The sequence below is a fragment of the Dermacentor silvarum genome, chromosome 1 (genome assembly GCF_013339745.2).
Source record: "Dermacentor silvarum isolate Dsil-2018 chromosome 1, BIME_Dsil_1.4, whole genome shotgun sequence".
Taxonomy (NCBI): Eukaryota; Metazoa; Arthropoda; class Arachnida; order Ixodida; family Ixodidae; genus Dermacentor; species Dermacentor silvarum.
Window position 1 is genome coordinate 129090320 of NC_051154.1, and position 15099 is coordinate 129105418.

Here is a 15099-nt window from a genome sequence, read left to right on the forward strand (position 1 = left end):
AGCTTGTCTTATTTTTTGAATTTAGCTAGCTGGTGTCGTGCACATTAGGTTAAACCCCCATAACCTTCAGATGCATCTGTCATGTGGCTTTCTAGGGCTTTACTCTTATTTCTGCCTTAAGTGTGCTGGTGAACCAGTGCTTGTCTCTCTGTTCAGGGTCTACACGTGTGTACAGATGTGTGCACATGTACCGCAGCAAGTACAGGCCATAGAAGGTGCAAGTGCTGCACCTTAAACTTTACAGTGAGGCCACCATTGCCACAGTAAAAAGAATGAATATATTGAAAAGAGATGCGGGAGCACACTCATTCAAACCAACCAAAAGTAGACAACACTCATGTCAATGGATGATGTGCCCAAGGAGGTGAGACACAGTTACAGCAGCATGGAACACCAGCTGAGAGGGAATTCCGCAGCTTGAGGAGTGCAATTTTCTAGCACTTGTAACACTTTTAATGTACAGAGCATCCACAGCAAAGTGCAAATAGAATCAGCATTGTAGTACTGTGGAAGTAGTAGGCTATATTAAGTTAGAGCAGCTGTTGTTATGGCTAAATTGAAGAAGAAATTCTACCGTAACTGGCAAGTCAAAAAGTGATGTAGTGGTTTGTGCCTTGTAATAGTAGCTACAGCACGTGATGAGACCTAAAGCATTATACCAAAACAGTGGTGCAGACCAGCAGGAACCTGGGTTCATATTTTGCAACGATTCTTTTCATTTTTCATTTCTTTCTGTCCATCATTAAGCAGAAGAAAAGTAATCAGAAACTACAATGGAAAATTACATGACAAACCAGTACATAAATCAGGTCGCACTACTGTTCCAGAGACAAAACATTCAGAAAAGCAGTGCTTTTCAATACCAGATAGGACATCCATTGAATACCAGATAGGTTACTTAATGAGTGTCTTAACAAAAGGATGTAAGAGACCATCTTCTAAAGATCGTTTTTGGGCACAAAAGGAGATGTACAAAGGAAAGACACACACACACACACACACACACGCACACACGCGCACAACACACACACACACACACACACACACACACAAAAGAATGTTTAGTAGACCCTACCAACTTGCCCAAGAAGAAGCCCTATTGAGACAGTCTTCATTACGCAGAGCACACAGTGCAGTTAACCCTTTGATGGCCAATGCCATAAATATATGGCGCCGCGAAAAAGTCCCAAATGGTCGATGCCGTATATTTACCCCGCCGTCTGTATGTTTGAAAGATGCACCAATTTTTCAACTCTTTGTTGCCCAGCAAGTGCTGCCACCCTGTGTGGATACAATTAATTTTTTATTTGCTCCGTAGTCTCTTGGTTTTCATTCCACGGCTTCCTTATGCTGACGTTTCAGTGACCGCTCCCGCATCCGCGCGGCGGTTAATTTTGCTTTCGTCGTGCAGGCTGTTTACGTTCGTTGCACTCGTAAAAGCTGATGTCTATCTGGTTTCTAATTTCTCAAAAGGTCACCGTTAGATGCTCGCCCGTCTATTGCTCACAGGAGTGCAATTACATATGTTCGCAGGTGGGCGCTGGTATATATAAACAATGCTGTCGTATACAAACAATGCTACCATGCCTGCGTTTATTTTCTTGAGACTTGGCTCGTGAAAGCTGATTGCCCCTCGCTGGCGACAGAATGAAGGATTACTGCGAGTGTCTGACTCGTTAGGTTTTTGTGAAGGGTGCGCAACCATTGAGCTTTCTTGTGTGCGCTCCCATACACGGGGCTGCTTTGCTGAAAATGAGTCGAGCAGCGATTCCTCTGAGGCAGACTACGACTCAAGTGCCAAATCAGAGCAAGATTCAGTGTATGTGCTTTTTTTTATTATTAAAAGTATTTATGGAAGCCCATTTGTATTCATGAATAAATAATGCGTGCGTATCTACAAAAAGTATTTTTTTTTTTGGTCACTTTATGACCACTCTAAAAAAGTTGTGGTACATTTTTTTTCGAAATAGGTCAGACTGAAGATTTTACATCCGCAATGAAAAAAAAATTAGAGCTTAGGAGGCTGCATGTGGAAAAAAAAAAAAAATCTACCCTGAAAGGGTTAACCAGACTGCACAGAAGTGGGTATGGCATCTCTCATGCTCATACGCTGTAAGGACAGAAATGGCCACAGCAGGCTGTGCAGCATGTTTTGCGCTGCTTGCTATATATGTGTGATAGCAGAAACTCACTTTTCAGGAAGATCTGGGTATTTGATTCTCAGCTCTTGATTTTTAAGCACCCTTTTCTCAAAATTGAGTATAAGTTTCTTGAGATTCGTGTCATCAAGGATGTCAACCTGAATTTGAAAAATAAATAAATTAGGAGGGTAAAACACAATTGAATGGCATGCACACTAAACACACAAGTACACACATAAGAGTGGCAAGTTTTCAGGCTCATGGAAGTGGAATGGGGGTTGTAGCCTACCAAGCTTCATAGGGTTACGCCAAATAGATGTGCTGGTTACTGAGGTATTAAAGCGCCAAACAGACGGCACAAGAAGACACAAGAAGTGCTGGGGAAAGGAAATATTCCCATAAACAACCAAACCTTGTGGTTATATTTTTATAGGCATTGCTCACGCATGCATATAGCTAAGTATTAATAATCAAGAATATAAGCATACCTGCCAACCTGCAAGCTTTAGTATTCGTAAATATCCCGCAAACAAACATGCGAAAGGGGGCAGGGGAGAGGAATAGCACGCATTTCTAAAACGTTTTCTTTCAGCACACACCTTCTGAGGAGCACATATGCACTTTACTATGATTTACCTTTAGACACAGCACACAAGCAGCAGTACACTTCGAACAGCAGATACAAGCAACACACTGTTTATTTATCACAGTGACTTTTTAGTTACGTTGCTGTTCACAATATTGCCTGCTTCAGGAACTTGCCTTAATAAACTTGTTCTAAGCAGGGACCCTTCTGGGGTCTTTTTATCACCATCAGAAGCTTTCACAAACAGAATTTATTTTTCATAAAAAGAATGATCCCCAAATTTGTAAACTTTACAAAAACCAGAAGAGCTGGCAGGTATCTATAAGCTAAGGCATAAAAATGATTGCATACCTTAAAGCTCGACTATTTTTCAACAAATGTGCTCTTCTGTTTGCTTTTCTTTCATCCATAGTCATCTAATGTATGGAATAACTGTCTGGGGAAAGACATATCTTACCCCACCTAGTTACACCTTATCTGTTCAGCACATACAGAACCCTGCTACCAGCATGATTACATACAGTTCACGCCGTTCTAGTGCTTTCCCTTGCTCTTTTAATATTGCATTTTATCCATAAGCAAGTCGTTTTTACTGGTTTATTCTTCAAGGCTAATAACAATGAACCGTCCTTCGAACTAAATGGCAAGGAATTATTGCATAATACTTACACTGTGCACAATGCACAGCCCTCGTTTTCCACCCAACAGAAATTTATTATTGCCCAAGTGTGCATAATATTTACACTTCAAAAACTGTGCCACCTACTGCTATATCTTTTTGGAATTATCTATCACTGCATATAAAGTCATCCACTGGATATAAAGTATCACTATTTTCATTTAAAAGAGCTCTCAGGGCTTTCCTTCCTGATAGATGAACTCGACCTCTGTTTGATTGCAACAATTGTTTTTTTTGTGTGTGTCTGTTTTGAACAGATGTATTTGTACCTTTAATCTTTAGAAGTGCTGCACCTAGTTAATTTTTGCATAGTATTGCTGCCTTGTTCAGGTAACTTTACCATAGTAAACTGGATCACGAGTCCTGTTGCAGTTGGATTATAGAACCTTAGTGCAAAATGTCATGAACATTTTTGCATGTATGTCACACCCCAGTCACATAGGGCAATTTTGATCTCAAATGATACTGATTGATCTCAATCCCGATTGAAAGTGCCCATGTGACACCAGTATACTATGAATAAGTAGATAAATAAATAAATAAATAAATAAATAAATAAATAAATAAATAAGAACTATTATTGCACTACCGAACTACACACACATATATATATACATATATTACATACACACAATTATGTACTGTCACGGTTGTTGCCATGTTTCTCAGGAGAAAGTTTCTGAAAATTTGTCTCAAACTGTTGTACTTGCTCTTCATTAACACTTATTCTAGGGACACTCAGCGAAAATGTGTAAGTTGGCTTTCCTGCAAAGACATATTCCAACCGAAAACTCTCGTCCCCCCCCCCCCCCCCCCCCACAGACTGCTTTTCTCGTTCTAATTGCTTTCACATCAGCACATTCCAGCAAAGGCGCATGAGCACCAAAAAGGCTTATCAAAAAATTTCAGCGGAATGTCACTCCTCATTCTCAGCTCCGCAGTGTACAGAGAGAAAAAGGGAGAAACGAAATAAAGGAAAGGCAAGGACGAGTTTTGAATGGAAAGAATAGTTCATTCTGCTAGCCTGTGGTCGAGGTTATTTGATTGGAAAATATACTTGCTTGCACATGCGCAGTAACATTTTTGCAAAGTGTCCATTATGGCCATAGGCTCTTGTGCATTGTTCATGCAGAGGGAATCGCCATATATTTTGCCTAGGCTGAAAGTGATGGTTACTTCACTGATAGTTAACTTTGCCCACTACTCCAGAGCAATGCAAAAAGGGCTTTCACCCACACAGAGTTGTGGGGAGGAAGACTTTTTGCACATAGTACACTTAAATTCGGAGACGCCACGTGGATACTGAAGACGGCCAATGTTGCCAAATATTCGCAATGCACACAGACGGTCGCCCCGCGTAGTGGCCAGCGAGAGAAATAGTTCAAAGAGTATCCGCACAGACAATGAAAGGCACAGTGTTACCGTGTGGCTCACTATGCGCAGGCGCGTTTCTGTTTTGTTAACAGCTTCTACTACCCCACGGGAAAAAAAAAGTGTTGCGTGCCTCAGTGTAAGCACCGAGTGGCGAAGGATGAGATAAGCTTTCATTCGTTTCTGCTGGACGAATCTTAAAAGAAGTGGGCAGTGAAGCTCCGGATCGGCAAGCCTGCGACTCCGGCGATGAAAGTTTGTAGCGCACAATTCGTCGCCAAAGACTTCTTCTGGAGCACCATCGGTGAACAGAATGCTAATCGTCGACATTGTTCACAAACGTATAAACATTACGCTTTTACGATGTTGTAGTTGTAGCTTAGGTGTGAAGCGTGCCGCATTTAGGCCACGAAGGAAGAGGAGGACGAGGAGGGCAGTTTCAGTTAGATAAAAATGGCGGAAACCATCCGTCAGTATTAAACTATGTGTTTCCTTTAGTTGTGTTTACTAGGAACGCTACTTAATTTGGCACAGCCTGACAGGATGTGGGTTACATTCTTCGTTGACCAGACCTCCTCACAGCGCATTATCTTCACTGGCTACAAGGTGCAACATGAACCGTCAACAAGTCTCCCGCGCCACTTCAGCTTCCCTGGCCTCGTCGACGCAGTGCTCAAAGAAGCGTCCACATGTCGTGAGGAACTTTTGCAGACAGGATCAGTCAAGGTGAACCTGCAGCTGGTGACAATAGAAGAGCTTGTTTTGGCACCCATGCACCGTGATTCTCTGACAGAGGATATGTCAACAGAGAAGGTGAGCCACGTTTTGCAAGTTTTTGAAGTGCAACAGCGACAGATGATGCAACAAAGTCAGCTTATGGCAGCACTAGCCGAGTCTCTGAGGAAATGAAAACGAGTGCCGGATATGGTTGAACCTGATGTTTTTCAAGGTGGCTCCGAAGACCCGCAACAATGGTTATGGTATTATGAGTATGCTTCTGAGAATAACGGGTGGCTATCCGACAAAGAGAAAGTTCAGAACATGTGACGTTACCTTGGTGCCACTGCCAGAAAATGGTACGATCTGTAGATCCTGGATAAAAAGCCAGCATATTGGGCGAAGTGGAAACGCAGCTTCCTGGTGGCGTTCCAACGCAATCCATTGGAGAGATGGGAGTTGGCGCTACGCTTCAGACACAAGCGTGGCTCCCTACTAGAGTACTGCCTTGAGAAGCGTCGTCTGTTGCGCATGGCAGAACCTGAACTCTCTTCACTCGCAGTTATAGCTTTGGTAACGCTGGGACTCTCTCTCAGTATTCGAAAACAGGTCCAGCTGAAAGCCCCCGATACAATAGACGACCTCATGCGGTGTCTGAAAAATTTGCCCGTGGAGCCAGCACAGGAAAGTCCTTGTGGAGAAGGATTACTCCTGGACAGCAATGAGCTCGTAGAACCTCAGTCGCATATACGATCCCTCAAACTCGCAGGAAGCCTTCGGAACAACGTTTTAAAGTCCTCGAATTGCTACTCAAGTAGTCCTGGTAGCACTCTACGTGTTCCGACTGTCAGCGAACCCCACACAGAACTGGGTAAAGACGATCGGCCTCTCATGAAAGACTGCCACGAAACTGTGTACTTGGCATCTTCTAACCTACTTCATGTCGCTGTCAAGATTGACGGTGTTGAGATGAACGCACTCGTGGACAGTGGAGCGTCTGTGTCCATCATCAACCAGAAAAGAATATACACCAGCCGTTTCCACAGTGGGAGGACCCTACGTGTCCAGGGTTACGATGGGGCAGTAAGCTCCCATAATGAGTGGGCGTCTGTAGTGATTGAATTTCAAGGACATTGCGTAAAGAGCGATGTGCTGGCAGTACCTGACGTCACATATGACTTCCTTTTATCTCACCCTGACATGAAAAAGCTCAAGATAAACCTTTATTGGGATGACAGGGTATTGGTTGAAGAAAATTCTAAACTGACGAAAAGTGGAGAGACACCAAGCCCTCTAAGATTAGTTCACTGTGAAGAAGACATCAGAGCAAAGTATCCAGAGCTAGTATGCATAGAAAACTATCCTCCACCGATGAAGTCACATGCAGTTCCCTTTGAACTCGCAGACAAAACAGTAGTTCGGAAAGCCCCATATAATATGTCAAGAGAGAAAAAGGCTTGGTTGAAAAAGGAGCTGCAAGCAATGTTAGACGCCGACATCATCCGACCATCAATTTCACCGTTTGCTTCGCCTATAACAATCGCTCCTAAAGACGATGGCACTTTTCGTCTTCGTACCGATTATAGGATTCTAAATCGCCAAACAGAATTAATACCTTTCCCGATGCCAAAAATTGATGCTATTATCGATGAAACTGATGGTTGCCACTGGATTTCATGGATCGATTTCTGCAAAGGCTTTTGGCAGATTCCCTTGACCGAGGAGACCAAAAAGTACACCGCATTTGTTACACCATTCGACTTGTTCGAATATAATCGATTGCCTTTCGGATGGAAGAATTCCCCAGCGTGGTTTCAAAAGATCATGAATGACATCCTGTAACCATACTTGGGCACCTTTTGCAATATTTATAAGACGACATAATCGTTTTCTCGAAGACAAAAGAAGATCACAAAAGTCACATTTCCCTAGTTCTCCATGCGCTCAGCCTCGCACATCTCAAAGTAAACTTTAAGAAAAAGTGCATTCTTCCAAGAAAAAGCAGTATTTCTAGGCAGGGCATTTGACGGCTGTACCAAAAGCACACAGCAGGAATCCGTAGAAAGAATTTCTAAGTTGGTGAAGCCTTACGACGTACACTCCCTTCGTGTCTTCCTGGGCCTCTCTGGACACTTTAGGGCCTTTATAAGAGACTATGCAGTCAAGAAACGATGCCTCACACGATTGATGCAAAAAGACGTACCATTCCTGTGGAATGACGAGTGTGAAAGTGCCTACCGTGAGCTAGTAAGGCTTATATCATCCGACCCTATTCTCCGCATTCCTGACTTCTCGCTACCGTTTGTGTTATGCAACTGGGGCAGTGCTCTATCAGAAACTCTCAAACGAACCTGAGCACCAAAGACATCATGTGGTGGGATACTACAGCTATACATTGAAGCCTGCAGAAGTGAACTACACCACCACCGAAAAGGAAGCACTGGCCGTCTTGAAAGCTGTTCAGTATTACCGGACTTACCTAGAAGGAGCGAAATTCACACTTTTCACTGACCATCAGGCATTGACACACCTTCTTGATATGGCACAACCACGAGGACGCATTGCAAGGTGGGTTAACTACCTGCAACAATTTGACTTAGTCGTTTCGCACCGCCCTGGTCTGCTGCTCACCGAAGCAGATGCCTTGTGCAGATTGCTCGTCTATGAAACAAGCCAACAGCCGGAACAGATAAATTACGTGAAGCTGTGGGAAGGCACAGAAGAAATGAAAGAGATTGATGGAAAGTACCACGTGCCACCGACAATGGTTCCGAAGATCCTTCACCTTTACCACGATACTCCAGAGTCAGGTGGGCATGATGGGTTTTGGCGCACATATAACAAGCTACTGAAGCGGTTTACATGGCCAAGTATGAAAGAAGAGATCAGCAACTATGTACGGACATGTCACACATGTCAAGTAAACAAAGTGAAGTACAGACAGGCGACAGACGTCATGATAATCCCGCAGCATTCGCGAGTCCCCTTTGAAGTCGTTCACTTGGATTTTGCAGAGCTAAAGAAAGCGGGTGAAGGTGTCAGGAAAACGCAGGCATTTCTACTTTGCATAGACGAATGCACCAGAATGATTACGGCTAAGGCAGGAAAGGAAGACACCCACAGCGTCATTGCTCTTCTTCAAGCTGAATGTTTTAGACACACGAAGACCATAGTGTGTGACAATGGGCCTGCCTTCCGTAGTGCTAAACTAGCAAAGTGGACTCGAGATCATGGCATGACTATCAAATTTTGCTCGCCCTAACACCCCGCTCCAAACGGCCTTGCAGAGCGTGCCATCCGAGGTGTGAAGCAATTTATAAGGATGTACCCAAAGTTTACAGGTGGGTGGAAATGCTGCCTAGAGGCTGCTGTGAGGCACCATAACTGGTCATACACCAGTGGCTTGGGGTGCAGCCCACTTTTTGCCGCCTCAGGAGTCACGCCGACACTTCCTGCGGATCGCGAACTGGGTATCCTTGGCAAGCTTCAACTTACCGAAACAAAGAAAAGCGCACAGGCGGAGGATATCTACAAACAACGCATGAAGAGAAACTTTGACAGAAGACACAACAACGAAATGCCACACATAGAGGTTGATGACAAGGTCCTAATAAGAAAAGGCGTTGGGACTTCAAATGTGAAATTTCACGGACCCTTTTCTGTGGTAAAGACGGCCTCACAGCACGGCATCCTGACGACAATATGGCATCTGGGAGCCTCTGGTAAAGAAGAGTGTGCCCCCTCCATTGGAAATGTTTTCAAGTACCACACCAGGAGGTGTGAACAAAGAGAGCCAGGGAGGGTGAAGCGTGCCGCATTTAGGCCACGAAAGAAGAGGAAGAACAAAGGGGACGAAGGAAGAGGAGGACGAGGAGGGCAGTTTCAGTTAGAATAAAATGGCGGAAACCATCCGTCAGTATTAAGCTATGTGTTTCCTTTAGTTGTGTTTACTAGGAACGTTACAACGTGAACGACACACTCAATGAGGAACGAAAAGACAAGCTAAAGTTCGTGCCTATGCCTTACGATGTCCGAAAGCTACCGCTACAGTTGAATATTTGTAGATAAGGCTGCCCGAACGCTCCCGCAACAGTTGATTTGATAGAGCCGTTAGGCAACTGGTGTCCGGTTTTCGAGCGCAACTGACGGAGCGTAACTAGGTTCGCAGCTTCGCGCCGATCGCTAGCGCTCTGGAATACGTACTTGCTTGCATTGACCCTTTTTGATTAAACCCAAATTTGAAAACAAGATCTGCATACTTTTTCCTGGCTTAAACTGAAAATGCTGCACTCTAGCCATAGCGTTCGTTTTAGGTATACGCTTCGCATCGCATACATCCTCCAGTAAGGTTAAGGGCTTTGTATGCCATAAAATAACAAGCACGCACACACTTGTGGTTATGCACGCTTTTGGTTATGCAGCAGCATTCCGCAGCCGATAAGAATAAATTGTGAAAAATAATACATTCTACGTCCTACGAGAAGGATGAGAAAAAGCCTGGCGTGCTACCACACGGACGTGCCAGTCGCCTATGCTGATACTCTCTCGGTCCGCCATCATGAATCACCTCGCGCGCCACCTAGATTCTGAAACGTTCCACTTCGGCGATAGTTCATCTCACGACCTACTGAACTCCAGACCTGCACGGATCTCCCTGCTCCAGGACACCTGGTCTAGTTCACCCCTTTTGCCGCTAGGGCTAGAACGCACGAGCAGAGTGGTGCTAGTTATAACCTGTTTGCTGTCGTCTGCTTCTGCGATCTGTTACAGTGCTCGTGCCGCTATTTCGGCAGCCACAGATCGTTTACATTGTTTGTAAATGCATAAATTCACGAAAATAAAAAAATAAAACAAAATTTGCAAATGATTGCTTCTAATTTCAATCACGAGATACAGTAGGAAGAGTGGTGCAAGAAAGGAAAATGAGTACAGCCGGCAGACGATAACATTTCCTCCCGTTGCCTTCGCAGTAGGGGGAAAGATCTGATTACCAGAAGATTCAACTTCAGCCTTGACTACATGCAGCTTGCTTGAGTTAATTACAGATGGGATAACATAAATGATCACATTACGTTATACTGGTCTGTGCCATCGTGTAAAGCAGAAGAAAGCAAGGACTCTAGCATCAGTTTTCACAGTTTCATAAAAGCTTTACAATGCATATTTGACAGGCCGAACAAACACGTAAACAATCACTAGATCAGCTAGTTTTTTTCTTCTTTTTCTTGTGTGGAGCAGCGCAAAATTTTCGCATAATGGCAAACCGAGAAAGAATTCGTGTATGATTTTACGTGTTATTACATACCACTACAATGAGTACACTTAATCAATTTTGACATACTAGCTGTTGTCTTCGCAAGAAATTGTCATATATGCTAGCAGCCCGCTACAGAAGAGCAGGCGCACACATTCGAACGCCGCCCAGCCGCCTGCCAAGTAGCAGACGATGGATGGATGGATGAGGCTGAACCCTTTAAACCAGGCGGTGGCATACGCCACCTAGCCATGACTATTAACCTATTTTGTACTTTGTGGTGGGTGAAATTTCACCCCTGCCTTGATTTTATCTACCAATCAGATAACCTCTGTTTGGTTATTTCTACCCGCTTAAAGTCTATTTTGCCTTCACTGTCCCTAAACCCCAATGCTTTGAAAAAATCAGCCCTGTTGCCTTGCACTGTAGGGTTAAGCGCTTTACAGAAAAGTATGAGGTGTTCAGCCGTTTCCTCATCTCCACACGCATAGCAGAACGTGTCTATACCTTGGTACTTGACTCGCCACATCTTAGTCCGCAATACTCCCGTCCTGGCTTCAAACAACAAAGAGCTTCCCCTAGGATTATCGTAGATATTTTCTTTGGCAATTTCTTGCTTGAAAGTTCTGTATGTTCCCAGTGCTGATTTCGTCTGCATCCCTGTTTTCCACAGACCCCTCTCTGTTTCCTTAACCTTTTTCTTAACCGCTGTTTCCTGGTTTGCACCCCTCCTGCAGTCCAAATATTTGATTGACAGTTTTCTGATCAGCTTCCTCCATTTTGTATCAACATTCCTCATGTACAAATAACTGAAAACTCTCCTTGCCCACCGCTTTTCTGCCATTTCTCTCAATCGCTCCTCAAATTCTATCTTGCTGCTGGCTTCCCTGAACTCGAATGACGTCCATCCCATGTCACCCTGTACCCCCTGATTTGGTGTATTTCCGTGTGCTCCCAGAGCCAGTCTACCTACCCCTCGCTGCTTAACTTCCAACCTTGCTCGAACCTCTGATCTCATGCACAGGACCGCATTGCCGAAAGTCAAACTAGGAACCATCACCCCTTTCCAAATCCCTCTCACCACTTCGTACCTATTGTAATTCCACAGTGCCCTATTTTTCATCACAGCTGCATTTCTGCTACCTTTAGCCGTCACATATTTTTCATGTTCCGTTAGGTACTCAGCCCCATTGTTTATCCACACTCCAAGATATTTGTACTTATCCACCACCTCCAGCGTAACCTCCTGTATCCTATGCTCGCTGCCCTGATTATGATTAAATGTCACGACTGCCGATTTTTCTTTACTAAACTTCAAACCTAAGCTATCTCCCTCTTTACCACAGATGTCCATTAATCTCTGCAAGTCTTCCTTGCTGTCAGCCATAAGTACAATGTCATCCGCATACATCAGTCCTGGTAATGACTGTTTAATCCATTCTCCTTGCTTGAAATAGGAAAGGTTGAAGCCAAGTCCGCTCCTCTCTAATTTTTCCGCTCCTCTCTATAACCTGTTCTAAGACGAACAGTAGGGTTCCTCGATGCGTGCGCCCCCCTCCGCCGCCGTGGAGGGTGGAGACAACCGCGTCGTCTGCTACGGCGTCCGCCATTACGATGCCCTCTCCGCAGGCAGCCTATAGCCAGGATAGGCAGCAAGCGGTACTTTGCGCAGCTGCACATAGAGTTCGTTATGTAAAACGTGTGGTACTTTAACGATACGACGAAAATACAAAGTTTTCGCATCGGCAGCGTGAAGGTCTCCTATTTACGTTCTGTTATCTTTATTTTTAGAGCGGAATTTGCAGTCGGTCTCGCTGGCAGCGGAAGGCTATCATCCAAGCCAGCTGCGTAAACATCTTAAGATAGCATCTTGTTGGGCTATATATTAGTTAAACATGCGAAACACACACACACACACACACACACACACACACACACACGCACACACACACACACACACAGTCATGTTGTGCCTTAGCAATTTTGATATACAGCCCATTAACGAAACACGTGGCATGTAAATCATGCCGCGCATGTCACGATTTTCATGTTCTTAGAACGTGTCACCGATGGTCGTCAGACATTGTTGTCTCGCCGTATATATCAAGTTAACGAAACGTCCGTAAGAGCACCAAGAGCGTGGCACGTAAATCATGCCGCTCATGACATTCATGTCATGATTTTCATGTTATGACCTGTCATTTATGTTCTTCATGCAGTCATGTTGTGGCATACCAATTTTCGTATACATCCCATTAACGAAACGGCCAGGGGAGCACCAAGACCGTGACACGTAAATCATGCCGCTCTTGACATGCATGTCATGATTTTCATGTTATGACCTGTGATTTATGTTCGTCATGCAGTCATGTTGAGGCATGCCAATTTTCGTATACATCCCATTAACGAAACGGCCAGGAGAGCACAAAGTCGTAGGCGGCTAGATAGATAAATTGATAGATAGATAGATAGATAGATAGATAGATACGCTCAAAGTCGCCGAAGTTCGCTAAGAAATGCTTCGCATTTAAAAGCGTAGGTGCAGATCTTTACGCACTTGCAGCTCATGCACAACAAGCGTTTAAGAACAGCGCATTTTGTGCTATCAAGAAATGAACGAGTTAAACACACACATTTACATGCCAGATATCAAGACTACAAGACGGACAAATGCTACGGGAAATAGCGTGCTAATGAACGACTATTACACACGGTGCACTGGTGATTACGATTAAGCCCGATCGGGATCTGATTTCTCAACAATGATCGGCTTCCTTCTGCAGCTTGCGCAAGGGAGCTGATCATGATCGAGAAATTCGATCCGGATAAGGCTCGATCGCGATCAAAAGTGCCTATGTCACACAGCTTTAACTCCCCAAACACAAACAGGAACGGTCCGTGGGTTGCCACTTGTCGCGCCTGATCTTTACCAGCCACAGGATCACCTCTTCCGATCTTTTGGAAATCGGAACATCTTCCAGCTATTTCGCAAATGGTTTGTGCGCTGTGGCACGCAACACCCGGGCATTTTGCCCTAGAAGACGCCGCACACTTGTCTCACTCAACAAGCCGCGACGATGCGTGGGGAGCGCAATGGCGGCCGCCGGTCGAAAGGCGGCATTCACCCCTTCACAGAATGACTCCACCCTCCACGGCGGCGGAGGGGGGCGCACGCATCGAGGAACCCTAACGAACAGGTTATAAAAGCGCCACCTATGGCCACCGGTTGAATGAAAGTGGGCACAAGCGGCTCCCATAGAAGCCGGATATCTGTGCGGGTCTGTAGTTCCAGTAGGTCGTGGTACATCTTTCGTCTTCAGCCGCGCGCTGATTGGCTGTTTCAGCAAAATTGGATGAGCTGATTGGCTCATTGAGCCATCATTCAATTTTGCTCAACCAGCCAATCAGCGCGCCTCTGAAGGCGAACTATCGCAGAAGTGGAACATTTCAGAATACGTCCCCTATAGTCCGTGTGCATTGCACTGCAATAATCATGCAGCACAAGCAAGATGCTGTGGCACTATCTACTCGACCATAATCATATTAACGTGAATAGCCGCTATATACACGTGCAATTAGGTGAGTTACAGATAACCAAAAACATGTTCAAGCCTTGGCGACATTTTAAAGACAAATTTGGCGGCATTACACTAGTCAGACAAAGCGTTAGTCCGCGTTGATTTTGTTCTTCAGTGATGATCGATTTGTCACTGTAAAAACGTACCAACTAAATCACACGCCAACTTGCGTAGCAAGACCTGTGATCATAGACAGCGGCTAATATTTTCCGCCAACAATTTGCATGATCGCAGTTTATGAGAATGGAAGAAATACACAGAGCATACGCTAGCATCAGGCTCTGGAGCATCCGTGGGTTCCAGGATGACTCTAGACGTGGGCTCTGGGTCATCCCGCACAGGAGCTGCGGTGAGAGTATAAACAGTTGCGTAATGAAAACAAATAACTGTCACTTAACGGTTTCCTCACTTCCTTACCAAAACGAGAAACTCTTATCGTTCCACCCGTATTGGCGCTGTGTTGCAGGCGCTTTCTCGGTCGCGTGTCCGCAGTTTCCTCATCATCTTCCAAGCCCCGCTTTGGCTCCTTGGCAGGCTTGTATTAAAAGATGAAAATATGTACAGGGCTTCGTGATGGCTACTTCAAAACGCACCTACAAATTAAAACACAAGATCCTCAGCTTACCTTGTAATTTAAAAGCTCCCCGACGTCCATTTCTAAATACTCATAGATTATTGCGCCTAAAACCAGAAACAAAGCAGTGACAGACAACTATATTTGAATATATAAGTTTCAATTATTTTTAAAATAACGCAGTAAACGTTGAAGTACA

The 15099-nt window shown here is 44.6% G+C and overlaps 1 protein-coding gene across 1 annotated transcript in view; it reads right to left on the reverse strand.

Annotated features, from left to right (window-relative positions):
* Nucleotides 1–15008, reverse strand: part of LOC119436017 (beta-catenin-like protein 1) — a 108794-nt gene extending 93786 nt beyond the window's left edge. The window contains exons 1-4 of the mRNA XM_037702742.2: nt 14952–15008; nt 14744–14861; nt 14594–14670; nt 2193–2299 (exon numbers count right to left, since the gene is read on the reverse strand). Of these exons, the coding sequence (XP_037558670.1) occupies nt 2193–2299; nt 14594–14670; nt 14744–14861; nt 14952–14981 (332 nt within the window). The 5' untranslated portion in view covers nt 14982–15008. The remainder of the gene's footprint in view (nt 1–2192; nt 2300–14593; nt 14671–14743; nt 14862–14951) is intronic.
* Nucleotides 15009–15099: the final 91 nt, after the last annotated feature.